We start from the raw sequence: 24,199 nt of genomic DNA on the forward strand, positions 1-24,199 counted from the left end.
GTTCAGAGGTTTTCCTTGTTTCTCTCCCATCAAAATTGTCATTCTGTATTTTCTGGGGTTAGTTTTCCTCTTGTGGCCAAGTCTAGCGAAATTGGCTACAGTCCTTTATTTTTTTATTCTTTATAAGAATATATTAAGTCATACATCACAAAGAAAATGTCAGCTGTGTAGACTATGAAATAAGGTTGGATACCACTTACTTATGTCAGCTTCAACTCACTGTATTGTTCGGAGTATAAGACGCACTGGAGCATGAGATGCACCAAGGTTTTGAAGAGGCAAATTGAAAAAAAAAGTTTTTGCACTTTGCAAATCTCCCCAAAATGGCCTGTTTTTTTGCGGAAATGGGTCTGTTTTTTTTTAAAGGGCATGTATAGCCCTTAGGAGGCTTGTAGAGTGCTTTGCCCCCCTCCCCAAAATGAGCAAAAAACGGCCCGTTTTTTGCGAAACCGGGCCTGTTTTTTTGTCCAAAAAAGGGCATGGATAGCCTTTAGGAGGCTTATAGACTGCTCCTGAGGGCTAGGGGGGCAAAATTGAGCAAAATAAATGGCCCATTTATTGCTCATTTCTGCCCTCCCCAGCCCCCAAGAGTTCTCTGAAAGCCTTCTAAAAGCTATGCACGGCCATTTTGGTAAAGGGGGTGGGGTTTCTGGAGGCAAAAAATGCTGTATTCAGTGACGCACCCAGATTTTCAGCCTCTTTTTTGAGGGAAAAAGGTGCATCTTATACTCCGAAAAATACGGTACTTCATGGCAAATTGGGATTGTTTAGGGAAACGTGGATGTGTACTAATGCTTTTTTAGCCTCATCTGCATCGGCCTTCCTTATAAAAAGTTTCATATGTTCTGAAGCAGAATCCATATTACATATATTGTTAAATGCCCATTGTACACACAAAGATAGACAGATTTCATAATACCAGTTGTCAGAAAATGTCTTCATTCTTAGGATCACCTTTGGGTATTGTTCGCCTTTATGCAATCAATTTCCATGTACCTCCAGGAAAGCTGCAAAATGTCTTTCAGGAGGTCATTTATTATCCTCCTCCCCAAACTGTTTTAGATTTCTTCTTAACTTAATCTTATTTTTTAAACAAATTTATATAGTTGGCAAACTCATACAATGACTCTTAGTAGTGTTTTACTGCTTCTGGCTCCTGTAATTTTTTTTTAAATTTGTAGTACTTGATATTCTTTATATGGTTGGTCTTGGACTGTAAATATATTTTCCCTTGGATAAACAGCTATTTTCAGCCTCTATTTAAGTGTTTCTTTATATATATATATATGTGGGATTTTTTTTTGCTAACCACTGAATAAACACTACAATTATCATCACCATCACCATCCTATCCATTGCCTATCCATTGCAGGATGAAGGCCTCTTTAAATCATTTAAGATTTGCTCTCTTTTCACAAGGCCCAGAAGACTTACAAAGAGCTGTGCAAAGCAGAACTATTTGGCTTAAAAATAAACCTGAAAAAGAGCCAGGTTATATTTAATAAATTTAAATAGGCGCCATTGATTTCCCCCCCACTTTTTGCCCAGTCTAGTCTGTGAAATACTTCTTCAAGGCAGGCCGAGAAAAGTATAAGTGATATTGTATCACTTTGTCATATATCTCATTCTATGTTGATTTCCACTTTAATATCATTAAAGGTGTGCGTGTGTGTAAATTTATAATAACAAGTCACTGTTTCATTGACATCTTAATATTTTGAATGTTTACATATAAATGTCAGTTATGTACAGTGTATACTTTTTTTAAAAAAAAAATCCAAACAGGATCTCAGCAAAAGCCCGAAAACCATGAAAAAACTGTTGCCTAAGCGAAAACCAGAACGGAAACCATCAGAAGAAGAATTTGCTCTGAGAAAAAGTAAGTATACTTTGGGTGAGAGAGAAAATTGCAGTTATTTTTTGTACAATATGCATCATGGTAATCTAACACATGAATTATTTGTTTTATTAAGTCCTGTAATCTGGCTGTATATCCCATTTCCTATCTGTATATTCCATTTCCTATGACATAACAAGATAGATCTTGTTATGTCCTATAATATGACTGCATATTCCAACAAGATAGATCTTGTTATGTCATAGGAAATGGGATATACAGATAGGAATTGGGATATGCAGTCATATTACAGGACTTAATAAAAGAAATAATTCAAATAGATTAGATAGATCTTGTTATGTCAAAAAAGCTTTATTTGCTATTATAGGTATATATGTATTTGATTTCATACAGAATATCTAAAATGAATAGTTTGATTTTATTTATTGTAATGTCAAATATTACAATACCTAATATTCCATTTATTGTCTTCTTTCTCCCTCAGTGTAGAATGCCCTTCCATGAAATTGTTGCTAACAAATGAAAAAGATTAATTCCCTTTTATAAATCTAGGCATAACATTCAAAAGATCTTTAGATGTTAAACTCCAATTAATTAGTATTGACAAGCAAAAAGTAAAATTTGATGTGCAAAATTTAAAATTACTTAATTCAGGATTAGTTGAATAAAACAGCTATACTTTTATAGCCAGAAAGGAGTTAATTCCCCTAAACAGGACTGCTTTAATCTAAAGGTTCTTAGGGGAAGCGGAGGGACAATGATCAATGATCTATGGAGAATCTCGATCATCCAGGTCATGGTTGTCTCAGAGGTGCTTTTTATCTGTATTCCTCAGAGTCACCTGAATCAGAGCAGTCCCATGAAGGTTCCACGCCCATTTACACTCTGATTCAGGTGACTCTGAGGATACAGATAAAGCCCCAAGTGGCTTCAGTTACTCTCAAGAGTACTAATGAGCAGATGGCTGCAAAGAATATAAATCCTTCTATTCCCTACCAATCATTTAAAATTGAAAAAGCTTCTTGGTGAGAAGTGAAACACTCCCCCAAGAAAGTCCAGTTGCCTTTTTGAAAAAGCACCTTGGGGGAAAGGTTCAGTATGTCAGCGTTCCAAATATTCCAGAATTAAATTGTCCAAGGCAAAGTTATCCTTAAAACTCCAATTTAATAAGACAGACATGTTGGCATTATGCTATGAAATTTCAACTCTATTTTACATCCTGTGGGTTCACCCAGTTGAAAGTTCATATCTTTCCCCACACCCCATAATCCATCACATGTTCCAATCATCATCTTCCACGCTGGCATCTACACCTCTCTGCTTCCGGTCAGGTGTCGAGGTGCGGAGACAAAAGATGACCTTGGCTTCTATAAAAGAATGACAACAATATATTCCACAATCCTACTCCTTTCTATTCCCCCCTCCCAACTACTACACTAATGAAACAGCATAAGAAATTAATAAAAAGTGTGGCAGGCCAAAGATCCTAAAAAGAACATAACTACAGGCCTGACACAGTAGTTGAAAACACCAATTAAAACTAAAGAGGGTTGCACAACTATAGAATCAGTTCTGTTCCCTCAGCTGTCAGTATCCAGCATAATTGTATTGTTAAATTAATATCTTTTGGGTGTTTCATAGGTACAGCAGCATTAGAAGAAGATGCTCAGATTCTAAAAGTCATTGAAGCTTATTGCACAAGTGCCAAAACACGTCAAACATTAAACTCAAGTAAGTTTTTTAAAAAATATGAATAGAGAAAGTATCTTAGCCATCTAGCAATTGCTTACTAAATTTTGTTTTTGTTGTTGTCAGTGGTTTGTATGGTCTGAAAAGTGAGGTGTAACTGATGAAAATAGTACATAAATAAATTCATTAGGAACTTGAGCAAATGGGCATTTGCACTGATCCTTTGATCTTTTAGAAGTGCTTTGCGATTCCCAGATTTAGCAGTAAGAAATGTACGTGTTGGCAACACTGCTATGTCTTACTGAATTTCTTCAATAATACATGCTAATGATTTAGTTTTAGATGTTCATTTTTAGTGCATTCACCATCTCCTTAAACCATTCAGTTGTACTTTACTGAAAGGTTATTAGGCTTTGTTGTTTACTTTTCTAATTAAAAAAAATGTTCTTGCAAACATTTTAATACCTAAGGCATAGTTTCTTTTTGGTTTAGAATTGGAGGCATTCTTTACTTGACAGTCAAAAAGGTAGGTACACATTTTCTTGATCAGCTCACAAACACCACCATTTTTATTGTGAGACAGCTGAATGAATGCCACTGTCAATATCATGCCTTTCCTTTTGTCCTATGAGCCAGATTTCAGACCATGTTCTTATGCAGTGACAGTGTTTCACAAGCATTTTCTTCTAATCTAGTGTTCTCCAGATTTTTTGAATGAATGTGCAGTATGGTTACTGACACTGCTTTGGAAATGGGAACTGAATCCAGAAAATTTGGAGGGCAACAGGTTGGGGAAGGCTTTTCTAGGACTTTATTTCACCTCTCTACTGCACCGTGGAATACATTAAGCAGTTTCTCCGGACTGAAAAAGAGGCCACTCCCACAGAAAATGAATAGAGCTCCTGATATTACATGGATAATGTTTCTGCTGAGAATATATGTCTTTTTTTTTTTTTTGCTATAAAGTGAGAATCATCACTCTGAACATTTCTGGTCTAATTTAATGCTTATGTATAATAATTATGTATTCATAATTTAATAGTAGTAAACATGGATGATAATGTCATCACAGAAGTTTCCAAACTCAACTCTAAATATGTGTTTACTATAGCAATATATAAGTAAAAGTAGTCTTCTTTGAATTAAAATCAAATTTTAAGACTTATCCATGTAATTTTCCTAATGTAAAAGTGGTTTCCTTTGCCTTCTTACAGGATTTTGCTTTTTTACTTTTAGTATCTTCCCTGGTTTTTCATCCAACTACTAACTGGATATGGCCTTGCTTAGTTTTTCAAAATTGGCCAGGGTTGCCTCTTAGCTAGACACATACAAGTTTTCAAATAGTATAGGTAGTGAATAAATCTTGCTTGACTGATTCAGTTGCTTATAATTTATTTAAACCAAATCTCTCTTATAAAGTTAATATTAAATGCTTGATATGGTTCAATATGGTTTACCTTTTAAATGTTGTTTTTTAAAGTTCTTCTTAAACTAAGAATGATAGGCCATTATTCTGGGAAATTTAAGCTTACTATGTATGAACTCTGAGTCAGTGTCTTCCTGCTGAACATTTCCGAAATACTTTTATTTTATTGTCTAATTTGAAAACTTGGCTTAGATTTTTTTTTCATTCTGTGCAAACTAGAATTTCTAAACTGTTAATCCCTAATGTACAATTATGATCTGTATAAAAAACAGCACAACAAAGTTCAAGGGTTAATTAACACGCTTAATTGCAGAAAGGCAACCTTCAGGTTACATAGTTTTGATAACATTTTGGAGGGTCAAGGAGCCCCCTCCCCCCACTTCCTGCTTGTTGTCTTACCATTACAGTTAGCAATGGTGAACCAACAATTTGGATCAGGCTCTGTCTGCATTGCAGTAGTGAATGTGTTCTTGTGGTTGTGTTTATACTGTATAAGAAAGGAGACATAACAGATATATCTCCACTTGTCTTCCAAGGATTCATCTCCCACCAGTGCAGCCTTTTATTCATTTATCTTTTTTTAGAAGTCCTAATCCTAAGCTTTGTACTAAACGAACAATTGTTGGTTGATTTATTTCTCTGCTTACAGCAGTGGCCAAAATTGTGGAAATGTTTTGGGAAAAGTGTATTTTTGAGGTTTGATGGCTAATAACACCACTTTTGGGGGAGTAGTACCATAACATTATATATCAATGGAAAGATAATTTAATCAACAATGTAATGCAACAAAGTTTGTTCAATTATCTGTATTCTATGAAAAGTTATAGCCAAATATAGCCAGAAATAAATCCCAGCTAATAGAAGCAATCATTCAATCTTGATTTCACATTATAGCAACTGCAGAACTAAAAGACTTGGATCACTCCATGGGAAGACTTTGTAAGGCCGTAATTCATGCTAAAGGTTACCCAACTAAGTATTACCTGACATGGTGATAATTTTTGTATATCTCATTTTTTCTACGTGTTTCACTTTTCTTCTTTATAACTGCTATTCTAATAGCAAATCCTTCATAAAAAGTTCTTGCATTACATTTTTGATTAAATTATCTTTTCATTGATATATACTTTTATGGTACTACTCCAAAAGAAAGTGATGTTATTAGCCATCAAACCTCAAAAATACTGTACACTTTTCCCAAAAGGTTTCCACAATTTTAGCCACTACTGTAAGCTCGTAGGAGTAGCTAGGTGAGAGTGACCAACCGTATTAATTAACACACGGCTCATTCATGGTAAGTCAGGGTTCCCCAAAATCTGGCTTACTGTGGTTGTTTCTATCCAAAATGGTAATGAGACATATGATAGAAAAATCTATTTATAGCAAAAATTGCTTTTATTATAGTTATTAATAGTATCTTTTCATTCTATATTTTTAAACATTTTATATATTGAGCAAAGCTGCTATTTTCAGTGACTCAGATACATGCTCAACTTTCACTGTGTCTTGGGGACCTAGGTTATTTTAATCTTAAACAAGGCTGCAGTGGTGGAGATCCTCTCTTGTAAGTAAAGCATTGCACCTAATCGGACAATCTGCCCGCATGCGTAACCTGTACCTAAGGAATACTCTTCTTGATTTGAATCAGTTTGCACAGTTTTGCCATTAATGATGAAAGTGGTTGGCAGTTAAACCTATTTTTTCTTCAGGATGGTCAGTTGGTCTGTACAGGAAGAAATCAATATAGACACTGATAGGGTTTTTTTTGTCCAATAAATCTCTCTAATGCTAATTTTGATTTTCGATTTTAGACAATATGCATTGTAGACAATAATTTTTGTGCTAATATTTGACAGTTAACTGTCACATTCTTTTTTGTTTTGTTTTTTAGAACATCACTTAAAGCTCTTTTGTGTATCCCAGGGGTGTCCAAACTTGAGAACTTTAAGACTTGTGGACTTCAACTCCCAGAATTCTGGGAGTTGAAGTCCACAAGTCTTAAAGTTCCCAGGTTTGGACACCCCTGGTGTATCCTGTGAATTGAATTTGACTTTTTAACAATAGGGTTAATTATTCTAGAACTACTTTTGCTTTACTGAGGTTTTTTTCCTAGAACCTTAATAAAATATTTTGTATTGTTACGGAACCATAGGCACGCATGATTAGTACTCATTGCTATAAAATTGTCACTGATTCTTTTATGTCTTCTTGTACGGGCCTTTTTATAATTTTCTTCTAAATCAGACATTATTATTTAATTTGATACTAGTCCTACAATTAACTGAAAGTTATTATGATTCTATAGATGACTGAACTGAGTGGGACAAGATGAATTGGTAATGCTTCAAATGGTACAACTGTGCTAAGTTGGTGCTTGTCATTTAAATATATATTTTATATACCAATAATGTATAAGGTGAGAGAAGTCTTATGTGAGCATATTCTTTTTAGTTCATGCAAGTGTGTCCTTACTGAGACACAGAACTAGTGCAAAATGCTTTTTGCTGTTTTCCCTTTTCTATGTATATTTTATAAAGTATACATAGTGCAAGAAATTTCATTGCATACATCCAAAAATCTACTGCTTTTCATTTGTGTTTCTCTGCAATGGAAAATGATAATAGTAATTTGTTGCACGGCTTCTTTTTTCAAGATTGCTGATTTTGTTTAAACTATTATTTTAAAATTCTACTCCCATAACAATTTAACAGAACTTCACAAAAGCAAGTGGAGTTGGCCTTGTGCTTTGGGGAGGTTGGCTGGTTTGTATATAATAGTTCCTAAACACTTAATTGTATTTTAAGAAATTGGGCATTGTAAATAAATTCATTATGAGTCCAGGAGATTAGATCATGTTTCAGTATCCTTTAGTGTCTCTTTACCTCCGTGTTCACATTCTGCCTGTTCCTCAAAGTGCAGATCTGGCAATTCTGCTAGTAGCATCACCCTTTTGTCATTTTGGAGGTGCTGCTGGGAAATGCAAATTCAACATGACAGGGCAAACCATAAGAGGTAGGACAGAAGATGATACTTTTAAATTTTCATATAGAGAAACATTATTTGGAAAATAAAATGGGAGAGAGGAGATTTGGAGAGAAGTAGTAGCAGATGGCTTTCCTTTCATCTGTTTCTTGTTTAACTCTCTGTTCTAGCTTGAGAACAAAGTTGTATGCAAAAGTTTAGGTAACCTGGTAAAACTGTACAATTTGATAAATCTCCGAGGGAACAGAAATTGATGCATGTAACTCTACTATAAGAAGTAAATGGCATTTTTCTGTGAAATTGAATGTATGGGTACTTGTTTTCTAATTCAGAATGAAAAAAAGTGAATATGGCAAATGCAAAACTTGCTACATTCTTACTGTAAGTTTTCAAATGTGTGTAGTCAGCTAGCACTCTCGTTGTTAATGCTTTAAGACTTTATTCTCACTGTTCCTTACATAACTCCTCCTAAGTTTTCTTAGGTCTCTTACATGGATTGCATGTTTGAGATTTTTACTAAAGACAAAGTATAGTATATAAATATTTATCTTCCTTTCCTGTGACTGCTTCTTGGTTGCTTTGATGTAGATAAATGCATAGATAGCCTTGAAGAAGACATACAGGAGCAGTTAAGGAAAAATAAGACAAAACTGAACTCTGGGAAGGGAGAAAATTTGGGAAGGAAATTTTGCTTGGTGTAAAAGAGGTAGAAAGAAATTCTGGCTGGATTTCAGGATTATGTCCTTTACAATAATAAGAAGCATCCAATAATTCATGCAATGCTTAATTCTTGAGCTGGCCTCCCTTTATGGACTGAAAGTATGTTTTGGTGCATTGTCTTGCTAAATTATCCAACCTATTTTTACCTATAAAACACTATACAGTGGTACCTTGGCACTCGATAATTTATTCTGAAAGATGCAATGAATACTAAAACCAACTGAGGAATACCAAAAAGTCATGTATCACATGACCCACAATTTCACCTAGAGGATAAGTGAGTCATGAAGGCACCTGACGTCAGCAGGTTCTTCCTTGTGCATTGACTAATGGGCAAAAGATGAGTGATGGGAGAAGATTTCTGTTTCAAAACATGTCGAATACCAAATTCAACAAGTTTTGAAGCAATCGAATGCTGAGGTGTCCCTGTGCATATTACATTAGGCTACCAGAAATATTTGGAAGCTTTATTTCTGCCAAAGGCAAGTTACAAAACATGTCTGGAAAGACATCCAAACTTCGGTATCTGTCATATTCACTGTTCTATTTTAAATATTAGACATACATTCAAATTTTCAGAGAGATGTCATTTTTAATTTTGTTCCATGGAGAGTTGTGTCAGCTTTAAGGAGTCATAGAATTGGAGGATGGTGCTTAAACCTCTGCATATAACTGTATTCTCTGGGCCTTTTCACAAGATAAGAATATTCTGCTTCTTTGAACACAATCCACACATAATCTTTCCTGACTTTCAACTTTTTGATGGGACAAGAGAAATACTTTTGCACGGGGAATATGCCGTTCACTGCAATTAAAACGATCATATGGAATATGATTGCACATGCCACTAGTATCTTATTTTTAAAGAGATGTTACATTTTTTTTTGGATTAAACTGCTTTGATTAGTTAATTGTATATTTAAGATTTTTATGTTAATTATCTATTTGAATCCTGTGCTATGGATCTCCACTACAGGAGAGCTTGCATAGTATCTTGTAGTGGGCAAGTGTAGCTCAACTCCTTATGATTACATGGACATAACTTATCCATCTATGCAATTGTTTCTGGCAGCAGTAGTGTTGTCCATTGCCTTCTTCTGAGAAGATTTTGAATATCTCAGAACCAAAAGCCTAGAGTCCTGGACTACCATGACAATATCCATCCAAAAATAAATAGTTAGTAGGGGCTACCCTATTACTTGTTTTATGAATTGTTTTCAGCTTTCCTATTCTTTCTTTCTTTCTCTCATGTAAATCTTCCCTGCACTTCTTGTTTTTGATGTATTTGACTTTGTAAGGAAATAGGGATAGCTAATATCCATATTTTTTTCTCCTGAAACAGGATGGTCTTTTTTCTTCATTATATGTGGATAATATGTGTCTTCACTGAAAGATAATGTCAGGATTTCAATTATAGGCCTGTAAGTCTACTATCATGTGAAAAGGCCTTTATATAATTTTGAAAGGATTGGAAAAGCAGTAAGAAAATGCAGCGCCATTAAGCTCAGTAGTAGCTTGTCCTAAATATCACAGTGAATTGGCTGGTTTTGTTTCACCCATGCCCAACTCCATCTTGGATGGTGAAATGGACATTTAGGGCAGTCTCAAATGGCCCTGTTCCCATATGCAGTCTATAGAAAGCTGGATTGAGAGCCTAAGGAGAATGAGGCAATTCTATGTGGTAAGCTACTTGGTGAGCATATTTCCCCATGTAGCTTACAGTTTTAACTACTGCAAACCTTTGTTGAAGAATTCATATTAGTGTCACTAAAAAACTGCAACTATATGGATAATGCCCAGGTACCTCTATTTTGGACACTGACTGTATATGCAAATTGGTCCTAGGTGTCTTATGTCTTTATTTTCACTAAATTAAGCTGATTAGTATTAGTTACTTGCATAAATAGTTTTCAGTTTCTCTTGGCATTTTTCAATTTGAAAATTGTTTCTCTCATATTGGCACATTCTCTTTAAATTAAAAGTTCCTGAACAAGTTAATGTTTTTCTCCTGTGCTTCTGGTCTGGAATATTTCTATAAAAATAAGTACTCATGACAGTAATTTCTGATAGGAATTTTGTGTAGGATGGCAAAATGCTAACAACTCCTAGTCACTAATTTCCTTTTTCATAAGGATATTTTTGTAGCCCCCTTAGGGAATTATACCAGATACAGATGTATAAAGAAAGCTATGATCAGAATTGGCTTATCAGGGGAAAATGTACTAAATATGGCTAGGTAGTATTTTTCCCCCCAATCTGCACGTTCTCCAAATGTATTACATTCCCAATGTCTCAAGTTGCAAGTTGGGGAAAGTTCATACAGGCATTCTTGAGCAGATTTTTTTCTTCTTCTGGAAATACCATCTAGCCCAACTTTAAGAATCGATTCAAAAGACTTTAAAAAAAAAATCCTAATGTAATAGGATTCCCCCACTTTAAAAAAAAACTTCATGCTACAGTCATGGTTTCTTAGAACATTAAAAGTAACATGAAAGCAAATGCACATTCTAAGCAAGAGAGCCCAATTCAGAGAGTTCCCCCCCCCTTTTTTTTTTGTCTTTAAATGTATATGCCAAATATATTTTGTAAATAAAACCCAACCAAAATAGGGATTTAAAAGGTTTGGTGCTTTTTTAACAATATTTTCTCTTTTCCTTTTCTTCCCATCACCTTTTGCTTTTATTTTCATCTGTTTTGGTTGTGGCTTATCCTGTATGTCGTCCTCTTCATCACACCTCTGCCTGTCTCCATCCTCCCTTTCATTTCACCCATACGTCCTTAGCATGGCAAGGCACTGACCTGATGCATAATCACGTCTTGGCTGATGATGACCAATCCAGTCTAGATTCCTTGGGTCGTCGCAGTAGCCTTTCTCGTTTGGAGCCTTCCGACTTCTCTGAAGACTCTGACTATGACAGTATATGGACAGCTCATAGTTACAGAATGGGCTCTACATCTCGTAAGAGCTGCTGCTCCTATATCTCTCACCAGAACTAATGCACTTCTGAGCTTTTCTTAACAAATGCTTGTTGTATCACAGCTTGCTTTTCTTAGATGTTTTCTTGAAGTTCTTTGTCTCTTTTAATGTGATATTTTAACAATCTTTTGGAGAAACTTCTGACTTCAGTCGCACCTTCTACATTTATGGTATCTTTTTATATTAAGATTCAAGTATTGGTATGTAGCTATGAATGGTTTACTCTTTTTAAGATTTCAGTATAGCTACAGCACTCCCCCCCCCCCCATTCTTGCAATATACTGTATGCTTGTATCTTGAAACAGTACTTGTGCCATTCACATGAAAATTATTAAGCCTTACAGTGTTTAGGTTCATGCATATTTTAAACAAAACAAATAACTTAAGAATAAACTAACCATAGCAGCTAAAAAAAAACCTCCCACCACAGAAACCAAAACTGCCAGAAATGAGAACGTCACATTTTGATGTTTGTGATAAATGTCTAAGTTATTTTTTTTAAACAACAAGCTAAGTATATTAATTAGTATATTACTAATTAATACTGCCTCATTCTACCTAAAATTTTGGAAGAATCAAAAACTGAACAAGTGAATTAAGCATGGAAAGCTTCAGGATTGCAAAGCACTGTTCTGAGAGCAAGTTGAGATTTGCTATGAGTTTTGCTAAGGTAAAGAAAGGATACATTCATAAGTGGTGCAGCCAGCTCAACATAAAACAATGCACTAGAATATTTGCAAGTTTCTCTGAGCTGCAATATTACATTGAACAGTAGCTGGCATGTTAAATACAGATTTTATGACATAAGCGTACAATAATAAATCATAGGTCACTTACTGTATTGTACTACAGGAGATAGGCCAATTTCTGTCTAAAGATAAGCAAGTTCCTTGAGAGGAGAAAGAAAGTTCCAACCATCCAGATTTTGGAAGTGCCAAAGTCATATGTTCCTACTGGCAATTTATGCCCATTCTGTTAAAATGGAACAGTAGGGGTATATTTTCGTAGTTTGCTTTGTCATTGAAATGTAAATAAAACTGTTATTAATTTCTCTATAAGCACACTTTTAAAAGCCATCTAAATTTCCATCAGTAGTACTCTTGCAAAGTTTTGCAATGTTTTTCTGTGTTTAGCACATTAACAAGAGGTCTTAATATTTCATAAGAGGTCTGCTGTATAAAATCATTGCCAGAATTTATTTTAGAAAAGGAAGCAGTCTAATAGTATCTCAATTGGTACAAAATATCTTCAAAACATTATTTTTTCAAGAATACTGAATTTATCAAATCACTTTTTCAGTTCAGCAATTTGTTGCCACTTAAACAGATTTAATTAAATAGACCAATTGTTGCTGTTGGTACACCCCAGAGTACCACAGATCACGAACCTATAAAATACGCACACAATTTGTACTGCTTGGAGATTGGATAGTACATTGGTTAACAAAAGCAGGTATTTGAGCTGCTACACAGAGAAAGTAAATGTAAAATTATTGGACTTTAATTCTACATAAAACATTTCATAAATACATGTTTTAAAATAAAAGCCTAAGGTAACATATTTACCTGCTAGCCATTAAATAATTGATGGGTTAGTGAGTTGGGAACCTAGGCACAAAATGCCATTTTGTGCTACATTGCTGACCTAAATAATTATCACTGCCCCCAAAATGGCTTAATAACTGAACTGAAACACTATGCAGCTAAGAGCAGATTAAGTTACTGTAACCCACAGAGATGAATCAACAATAGCAGTCCTTAGAGGCGCTGGCCTCTGTTCTGCAAAGCTCCAATTAATGTGGCATTAAATCATTATGAATCTTCCAGTAGCATTGGGATTAGGGTTCTATTAGGAAATGAGATTCTTAATCCTTTCCATTGGGCCTACTTTCCTTTTCAAACACAGTATCTTTCCATTACGAACACCTGAAAAGAAGCAATTTGAGTGTGAAAATGACTGGGCAAAGGAGTTAATGGCCTCCCTTGCTGTTTTCCTGCTCAGATGTATCCTTCCTTGCTGCTTTTCATACATACAAAAAGTTAGGAAATTATATGCATTTGCTGTGTAAAATCTAGTTTCTGCTGTGAAAACACAGTGATATGGGAATGTTTGTGTATGCCATGTGGGTGAATGCTTTGTAAGCTTCATTAAACACTTATATTTTCAAAGTTAATAAAAGTTTAATAAAGTTCAGTATTATTCATATTGTTTTTAATTAAAACAAATTAAAATGCAATATGAGTAAGGCTGAACTATAGGTCAGTACGGTCATTAATCAAAAGTGTTTTGGCTTTGAAAGTATTTTTTTTTACAATGGGTAAAATCTATTGTTTTTATGATGTATTACAAATTTGAATTACTGTGGCTGCTTCTAAAGCTTTGTATTCTTTTTCAGAATGTTTATTCAAAATGTTCAAATTCCGATCATTTCCCAGGATTAATTCACACTGTGAACTATGGGATGGGATCTTTACAATAGTTTTTTTTCAGTGTAACTATATTGTTAAAAGTTCCCTATTGGTGTTTTTGCTGTTGGAGAGCTGCTGGCTGTTTTGATGGATTTGAAGTTCTAATGCAACAGCATTAAAAAAAAAACTTTCTAGTATTAACATTGTTGTACTGTATTCAGCCCAAATTTTGAGTTGTTATTTTTATGGAACCTGTATGATAATATCGAGTACTTTATGTTATGGAATGTACAGTCAGTATTATAATGAATGAGTTAAGAATTAGAAAGTAAGTGTGAACCATTGTGGATCCTTTTCACATGGCTTAAATGGTATTGTCATTCAATTCGTATTTACTATGATGATTCTAATCTATATTAATTTTGTGTTTTCTATCATCTTGCCAAAACACAATATATTGTGTACATAGTGATATAAAAATATATGTATATATAAAGAGAGAGAGAGGGAGAGAGACTTTGCATTTTATTTGTGAATGGAAAAGTAAGTTATAGACTTTTGAAAGCAAATATAGATGTATATCTGAATGTGCATTGTATTGTACAGTTTGTATTTAACTGTGTGTAGTGGCTTATAACAGCAGAAGTGTTTTACTCTTTTTTTAAAGTATTTGTTATGTACATTTTAATACATTTTGTATTTACTAGTTTATGCTTTTATTGAAGTTATGCCAAAAAGAAGAAGAAAGAAATAAGAAAAAGCAGACTGGTGTAAAATATTGTTTTCTTAAAATAATCTTTTGAAGGTGACCAGAATGGAAACAAAAAATAAAATAATTAATTTAGGACCTGAGTATATCTGAATAGCTGCTTTCTGTATTTTGAGGAATTATTTCATATTGAAACAGATTTTTGTTAGATTTCAGACTTTTAGCTTACTGAAAAATAATTAATTTCTAATATTATAGAGGAGAATCTCATTGATTTCATTCAAATGCATTAGCAAAACAAGGTAAATATTCCCAATTCTGCCTCTCTCCTCTAGAACTGCAAAGTGAAAAACTTCCACTGTATTTTTTTTTAATCGTTTGGTCCAAATTATAAAACTAATTGTGGTTGATTTAACCATGTTAGTGAAGTCAAGCTGATTTTATTTGCTTCTTTCTTTCTTAACAGTTACAATGAATTACAACTTATCTATGTTCAGATGAAATTGTTGAGTTTGAAAAAGAAAAGTTGGGCATGCGACTAGAAAAAAGCTAGTCTTTTTTTGTAAGTCCAAACAAGTGCATTGAACATCTCATATGGAAGACTTGCACACATTTGACATGGGTCAGTTCTTAAAGTGGGAGACACTTGTATGGTATCCAGGGAATATATATTTTCTGACAGTTATTTCAGTAGTTTATTAAAGGGGGAAACAGAACTGCATTCACAGTACAGTTTCAAATGAAAGAGGGAAGATTTGTGTATATGGTAGTGCAACGTGGCATCTCTGAGAAATTGGATTGATGCATGTTCACAAATGGGCTCTTTAATAATTGTAAGATTATCAGCATGCTACCTAGATTTGTAAAGTAATACTAACTGTATCATTGTTCTTAAACATTTTATTTGTGTGAACCAGGGTAACTGCCCAAGATTCAGATATGCAGACATTCAGTTATGCTGAGGTGTTGGTAACCCCTCTATACTAATACAATTTGCCTTGTTTGTTTTTTATGTGAACATCATCAATTAGGGATTTATGGTCTGGGTACCATTTTGAAGTATTACTGTTTATTCCTAACATGAAAAGAATGTAACTTTGTCTGAGAAATTATTTTTTGAATTATCAAAGTATTAGGAGCTATTATTGTAAATATACAATATTAGCAATGTATATTGTTATGATGCTGCAATCATTTATATATTTAATTAGTAATTAATTATCAAATGACTGTTTATGAGTAAGCATGCATATGATCAGGCATTGAATTTTATTGACTTTTATTGAGTCTATGCCCAATTTTATTCTTAGTTACATGGATTTTGATAGTCATTTTCCCAAGAAAATGTTCATAGCTAAAAAAATTGAAGACTGTTGATTAGAAGTATAAGGTGAAACAGACACTGTAAGTAGAATGAAATGAATAGAAAATAAATGTTGTGCAAATAGATGTTTAAAATATTTTTTGTTAAGATGTAGATGCAGATCTCAAAATTTAATTTCTACAATTAGTTTTTGTAGTCACGTTAAATAAATAAGTTTATATATTGAACATTTGACATTAGAAGTGTCTGAGAATTAAATACCATGATTTTTGTCTTAATTTTTTTACTCATGTTAAAGGTGACTATTTCTAACAAACCTCTTCGCCTGTAGTTTGATACTGTTCTCAGTACACCCTCAATTTCCAGAAACATCTGAGGGTGGAAGATTTCAGGGAAGACAGGAAAGACTGTAATCAATGAAAGTAAGGGTTGGCCTGCCAGCAAACACAGGGAATTCATTATTTCATCAGGAACTTTTTAACAGGATTTGAAAGTTGATAGGTGGATTGTCAACTTATGTCATCAACTTATAAGAACAGGATGGTGCACATGGATAAATAAAAAAGTATGAGGTCTTAGTATAATTGTTTGGGAACTTCCGGAATAATTCCTTTACTAGTACATGTAATAATGTAAACTAGTAATAAATGATCCTGCTTTTCAATTAGCACTATATAGCCTTAATTCTCTTTGTAGCTACATGGGGTAGCTCATACAGCCTATTTGTTTATTTGATTTAGAAGTGCATCTCACCTTTTATTCAGAGGTTCAAGGCACAGCATACATAGTGTTTACATCCTACATGAAAAATGTGTTCCTCTCAGTTGCTTTATCATATATTTTGTTTACTTATTGAATTAATTAATCATCGGAGACAAAACAAAGGAAACAAGCCAGCTGCTTTATCTACAGATGTGCATTTGTTGCTCTTGTCTTTAGTTTGGATTGGGTAGGATTCTGTATTTTGTAATTAACTGCATGATAATGGTGCATTTAAGCTAGAGTGATTTTGATTATTTCCTTCCACTGAAAACTAAGTGCTCGACTCTTGGTTGATTGCATTTCAACTGTCAGAGGATTGTAGATGCAGAAATTATTTTAGGGGTCTTTTCTTACTTGGTTAATTATTTCAAAAATGCCCTTCCTCTCTTTTTTTCTGATGCCATAAGCTCTCATTTGATTTCTTTCCCACACTTACGGCACTTTAAGTGGGCATTAGCTGTTCTCATGTTAGAGTTTTTCTCATTTATCCTGAAATATTTTTAGTTGTAGATTGGACATACTTCATCAACCATTCTGTCTTAGGGGGTTGAATCAACCCAACATTTATTGACTGCTGTTGTTTGCTATGGACATGCCCCTCCCATGAAGTTTGTGAGTTGTGGGAGAAACCAAATGTTTAAATTGGACTAAATTCAAAAGTTCCTCAATTGTATGCTATGGGTGAGTGAGAGGCTATGCTGTGAGGCAGGAGGGAAATTCCCTCCATACCTCAGAACCACTCCATGTTCCTGTTAGCGGTTAATAGTCTAACAGATATTGGGACAGTTATAGTACAGTGGGAGGGTTTCCTATTGCTTCACCCTATAACCACCACTCCCAGTGTCTGTCACCTCATGAATTGTTTTTGGACACCCTCCTCCCCCTATGGAAAACAATTATACAAAACCTGAGTCTAATTAGTGAATATTTTTGTCCAGCTAATAATAGTTGATGAGAGAAAACAGCTGGGGAAATCCACCGGCCCCCTTTACTTAACATGTCCTGTAGATGGTCAGTTTGTATTGATTTTACACGAGTTGTTTAAAAACCTTACAAAATTATATAAATATTGTAATTAAGAAAATAATTATGTCAGGACAGAATCAGCAATGGGGCAGCAGTTTTTAAACTGATCTTTCTCTGTCAGTTCAAAGATGGATAAATGATACTTTTAATAAGCCCAAAACAAGAAAACTGGAGTAACTGAGATACTACACTTGATCTTAGTCAAAAGGCTGAGACACTATGGGCAACTGAGATCATTTTTAATTATTGAGTATGAAAGGCCCACCTTGAAACCCCTTCTGATTTTAATAACTTATTTTTTTTCTTGTATTCCATCTTTTTAAAAATAAAATTCAACCCACATATTTTAAGTGGAATAAATTACATAAAATAGAAAATACATATCCATTTCATGTGTGTTTATACCAAATATAAATATTTATACAAATTTTGGCAGAACATTCTGAACTATTAACACTGCTTTGGAAAAGCCTAACTGCAAGAATGGAGAGTTTTATACAACCACAAACAGTTTTCCATATTAAGTCATAACAAAGATTCTCAATTGCTCTTTGTTCAAATAAAAATAAACAAATAATCCATCGTAATTTATATTAGGGGCTTACTCTCATAGGAATGTCCTTTACTTTTACAAATTTAATTTTATATCACAGGCAGTCCCTAGTTAAGAACAGTTCCATTCCTTAACTCTGCCTTTAACTTGAATTTGTATTTAAGTCAGAGCTTAAATACAGATTGCCTAATTACTTAAAATGGTGGACAGCCTGGTCGTTCCTCTAGCTAGCCAGTGAAGTGCTGAACCTGTGTAATGCTTTCAGGAAAACAGGCTGTATATTAAAAACATGCAGCTTAAGTCAGATATTCTTAACTTGAAAGCATTGTGAAGTTTCAGCTTAAGTCAGATATTCTTAACTCAGGGCCTATCTGTATCTAAGTGAAGCCATGATGGTGCCTACTAGTATATTGATTTTTCTTAGAGGTATGCCAAAAGTGTTTCATCTTCCTTTTTTGGTGCTCAGTAGAAAATTAAACTTATGTACAAAAGACTAATCCTAAGAACAGTCTTAAACCCACTGGTGGTATTATTTTAGTTTAAGTGACTTTATGCTTCTAAGATAATTTTCTACATGATTGAAAATTGTTCCATTTCTCTTTCCCCCCATTTTCTCTCATTGTTCTCATGGTTTAATTGAAACTTGATGAAGTAAGATGACTTTGAATCTTTTGTGAACGTTAATTTTGATATATTTTAAAATGGATGTCTTCAAATGGATTCCGACTCTGCATATGTTACAATTTATCTGCTTGCCAACCTGAAACCAAGTTTGTGGACTTCTAATTCCATTTTGAGAGTATTCCTTTTTAAATGTATGATTGTTTTTCAAAGTTCCTTTTTTATGGGATGATACAGTACTTTAACAATACTAGACTGCTAGTTCAAATGTGAATAAAATGAATATGGTTGCTCTGTTTGAGTCCTGTGTCCTGTATTTTCCTTAACTTAGCCTGTTATTTTTATTGCGGACAATACTGTCATTAGTTGTGGGACAGCTGTGAACAATCACAGCAAAATCCTGAGAACTGTCACTGCTTCTTTTAAGAGTACTGACAGGGTTAGTTGAACAGGCCTGAATGCTCTGAAGGATCTTTTTTGGCTTGAATCCAAAGTGCTCTATCTCCCTAATTCAAGATTGGGTAACTTTCCATATAAGTCATTTTTCAAGGAATAATAAGCTGCAATAAAGGAAGTATTGCAATCGGTACTTCATCTTTGTAAATTTGGTTTAAACTATTTGTAAAAAAAATACGTTATTGTTGCATTCAAGTGATCTGGAAACCGTGTCCATTGATGTAGTGGAATCAATGAAAAAAAGTGACCAATTTCTAGAAACTCCCTTAGATGGTACTTTGATTCCTGTGGTCTCATCCTCTCTTCTACTCCTCCAAATAGATGTATCTAGGTTCTGGACCATATTGAGCTCATAAATATAGCTACATTTAGACAATCCAAGCCTGCATTATCTTATTTACAGATTTCAAATATGCATATATAATAGGCTAGTCCAGTGATGGCGAACCATTTACACACCAAGTGCTCAAACTGCGCGCACGTGCATGCCCAAACTAAAAGGTGCACATAAACACGGAGATGCGCAGACATGCGCGTATGCTCAGCAGAGACCCAAAGATCAGCTGGCTGGCAGGAGGCGTGGCATTCCAACACCGGCAGCGCGGCAAGAGGTAAGATCTTTTTCTTTTGTGAGCTTCTGTTTCGTTGTTTGCAGGGAAACAGAAGCTCATGAAAGAAACACTATGAAGATCTGACCTGGGGCAACTGCGTGCATGCCAGCAGAAAGGGCTCTGTGTGCCACCTCTGTCATGTGTGCCATAGGTTTGCCATCACGGGGCTAGTCCAATGATACTACTGCCAAAACGTTTTGCAAAACATGGTTAGAGGTTGAGCTTTAGTCTTATCTTGTATGCAAGCAGATTTTAAAAAGAAATGCGTAGAATAGGAAAAAATGTTAAATTCTACAAAATATGAGGGGGAAAACCTGCATGTTTTCATTTCTGTTTTTTGGATTGCTTAGAAGTGCATTACTTTAAGCAGAATATACAGGCACGTCCATCATCAGCTCCTGCATCTCCTATCTTAGCATTTTCCTCATAGAGATATGAATCCACATCAAAAACTTCAAGGACATACATCTAATTTTAGAGAGTTGTCTGGATCTGTTGGAAAAAGAAATAAATTGTTCTTTGAAAGCTCCAAAGTATCTATTTCTCAACAGCAATTATTAGATTCATGCTATGATCAAAAATATGGAAGACTGATTTGGTGAGATATACAGTAGCTTTTGTGATGCATTATTTGTCCTGTCCAATATTGTTACAATATTCAATTAAACTTCTTTTTCTAACAAAATAAAGCTAGCAGGCCTAAATTTTGAAGATTGACAGAAACAGTAGGGCAAACATTGGAAATAAATGGCTAGGGACACAGAAATCTACAGAGGAACAAGATATATGCTTCACTGGGGCTGTGATCAGATGTAGACAATAGACTTTACCCTTGGAGTTCTTCAAGCCATTACAGATGCTTGGCAGAATGCATTAATTATAACAGCCATTGCGTCTTATCAAATGTGTTTGCTTTTTATAACTGTCAGTTATCTATCTAAGGAGTGCTTTGTGATGTAAATGTTGGTACTTATTAATCCCACTTAATTTAAATTTTTAATAGATATGCTTATCCTGAACAACTCATGGCATGCTGTAATTACACTGAAGAGTTAATCTAAGGAAGTAAATTGGGACCCTGTGGGGAATCACAACAAATGAAAAGGAGTCCACAGATTTTTAATGTTTAATCCTGGTTACACTTGTGAAGGCAGGGTGGGAGTCCGAAGTGAAGTCTGTGCAAGTCTGAAGTAGGCAGCTCTACAAAGCCTGAGAACCCATAAGCATAAAAATGTAACAATTGAGAATAAATGTTCAATCTGAAATGCCAATGAATACATAGTTATTCACATCAATCTGTACCTCATTTTAGGGATTCAAATACGAAAGAATTTGAGAAATCCTGAGCTAGAATTCTTGCATTCTTTCTTTTCCATCATGAAAATCCAAGAGACTCTTTACATAGAGAAAATAGATTTCTAGATCATCCATACATAATCCAACATATATCTAACCAACTGGGCAAAGGTTGCCTGATCATTCTTTAAGAGGAATAAAGGAATCCTAAATACCAGCCGTTTATTTTTCAGGGCTTGTAGCAAAAATTCTTTTACTGGACAATATGTTACAGACTTCCTGAAACATTAAACCCATGTTTTGTTATATTGCTGGCATTATAAAGACACCTAATTGCAGGTAATAATGTCCCATCTAGTCAGATTTCCACCTTATCTAGATCCATTTTATTAATGTTTGTAATCAATTATTGTGATGTTATTTTCCTTAATCTGGCTAAGTTTTTTTTTTTACTATTTTTAAAATAAGCCATACTTTGACTGTCCCAGTATTATAGGCTTTTACTGTGGGTGTTTTATTTGCTGTCTTAACAATTTGTTCTTTTTTTTCCTTTGAGCTAATCAATTACTAATAAAGTGCTGCTATCTACAGACTTCTTGAAGTTTTTGGAATTTTTTATCTTTTGTCTTTTGCCTTTATTTCTGCAATAAGGTTGAAACTAAAGGTAACATTAAGAGGGATGTTTTTAAACCTGCAAGCGGAAAGTACTTGGGCAGGTGTGTTTATGTGATAATGAGGATTATAGCACGTAGGAATGTGAATTTATGCCGTATTGCAGAAGTAAATTGCCATTTTGAAAATTGCATTGTGTATTGGAGCTTAGTCACGTATTTATATTTATTGGATTTTTTGGCAAAAAATTCCCTGGTGAAATTTCCTTCTGTGTTAATGGAATCAAAACTTTAAATATATTTCTATATTGGGTAATATGTATTTGCAGCAGAAATGACATTTTCACATGGTTTCACACACTTCCAAGGAAGACTGGATTAAGTTACAGTGAATTAATTGAGGCTTGCATTAACAGAATGTCATTAACCTCTTTGAAAACTCGATCTTATATACATTATTAAACGTCTTCTCTTATTAATTTCAATGGATACAAATTACTATTTATTTAAAGGTTAACTAGGTTGTGGTACCACTTGTAAGATAATAAATCTCCACCCCTAGGCTTAATATTAAGTGAATTATGTGTGGCTCTCAGAATAAAGTTAATTTTTTTTTTCAGGAATTATCTTTTTTTTAAATTATTGGTATTTTTCTACTAATAGCTTTATATACTGTTTAGTTTTTCTTTCATAAACCAAGAATTGTGTCTCCATAACTTAATTTCAATCCATCTCTTTTGCTTTTTGCCATGTTTTTACATTTGAAATAATTTTTCCAAGTAGTTTGAGTAAATTAACATTAAAACATTGTTTATGCAGTTTGTCCTTCAGTTAACATCTGTCTCACTATAGATCACTATTTTTTTCAACCTACCTGTCCTCACTTTTAAGTTTTTACTTTGAATTTACTTGCATTGTGTTCGTACCATAGACGTTTTGTTTTAATTCTATATGCAGAATTAATATTTTAAAAATATTTCTGACTCAGTCTGTATTATAATGTATAAGAATGATCCTTTCCCAGCTATATAGTTGATAAGTTGGTGTCTTGTCCAATGATAAATAGAATGTTACTTTATGTCAGGTATAAAAAAAACTCCTATTCCGTTGCAGGAAAATATTGCTATCACAACGCTTATATAAATTAAAATCAGTTATGTAAGCTATCTTTACAGCTTATACAGGTTGTGTGATAGTAATATTTTTCTGCAGTGGAATAGCACCTCTGAATATGCTGGTTTTTGTTCTTAGTTGAGAATGTTATCAATAAAGTACTAGTCTTTTTACCATAGAATAAACAGTGGAAAGAGAAGCAGCAAATGTTTATGTTGGTTGGGGATTATGAACAGTGAGCATGTGTCTTTTATTATAAAAAAGCAGTCCTTTATTTCACACAGCTGTCTTTTAGATTTATTTTTTAAAATTTCACTTTTGTCCTTTATTTTGGTTAACTTCTAACATACAACATAATACTGATTGATATGTGACATTTATGTGCGAAATATGGAAATTGAATTGTCTTTGAAAAATGAGTTTAAATAAATTGATTTGGGATATTTTTATTAGAAAATGCATTTTTGTAAAAAGATTTCTTAGATTTGCTATTAAATTTTCCTTTCTTAAGAAAAATAAGTATAAACATTTGTTTTTATCCTTATGAACCTCCTTCAGATTTGCCCCCTTTTCAGGTTTATGCTTTATTTTTCCCAGGAAAATATAGTTACTGTACTTGTAAAGACATTTAAAGTTCAAGACATTTAGGCACTTGAAATCAACTCTAGTAATTTTTAATTTGAATTGTATTTGATAGCAGTGAAATACTAATTTGAATTTTATTTTTATATGTAACCAGGTTTAGAGCTATCAGCAACATCTCCAAACACTTTCTAAAATAATAATCTTCACTGAATGTATTTATTAATCACATAATAATTTCTTGATAAACAGAATATTTCATAATCATTTATTATTATTTGCTTATTGCTTATTATTTTACTAGCTTTATATCTAACAGTTACACAGCTAGTTTAACCCTGCAGTTTTTGCCTAATTTAATACTGGTTAAAAAACTTAAATTATAGTTTGTCAACCATTCTTATTGAAGCCAATGATAATAAACTTGCAATAGTGACTGCTTCTTATCTATAAAACAGAGAACACGTAAATAAAA

The 24,199-nt window shown here is 33.8% G+C and overlaps 1 protein-coding gene across 4 annotated transcripts in view; it reads left to right on the top strand.

Moving 5' to 3' along the window:
• The window catches only part of ARHGEF7 (Rho guanine nucleotide exchange factor 7), a 99,470-nt gene that overhangs the window by 67,705 nt on the left and 7,566 nt on the right, over positions 1-24,199 (top strand). For 2 of the 4 annotated variants that reach the window (XM_081949483.1, XM_081949485.1), the window contains exons 17-18: positions 1,786-1,879; positions 3,500-3,589. In XM_081949483.1, the coding sequence (XP_081805609.1) occupies positions 1,786-1,879; positions 3,500-3,589 (184 nt within the window). Of the gene's footprint in view, positions 1-1,785; positions 1,880-3,499; positions 3,590-4,039; positions 4,074-4,242; positions 4,639-11,457; positions 11,635-24,199 lie in introns of those variants that run through there. The other 2 variants (XM_081949484.1, XM_081949486.1) reach the window with 2 other exon arrangements.

This window comes from Natrix helvetica (genome assembly GCF_964273705.1).
Source record: "Natrix helvetica genome assembly, chromosome: 3".
Lineage (NCBI taxonomy): Eukaryota > Metazoa > Chordata > Lepidosauria > Squamata > Natricidae > Natrix > Natrix helvetica.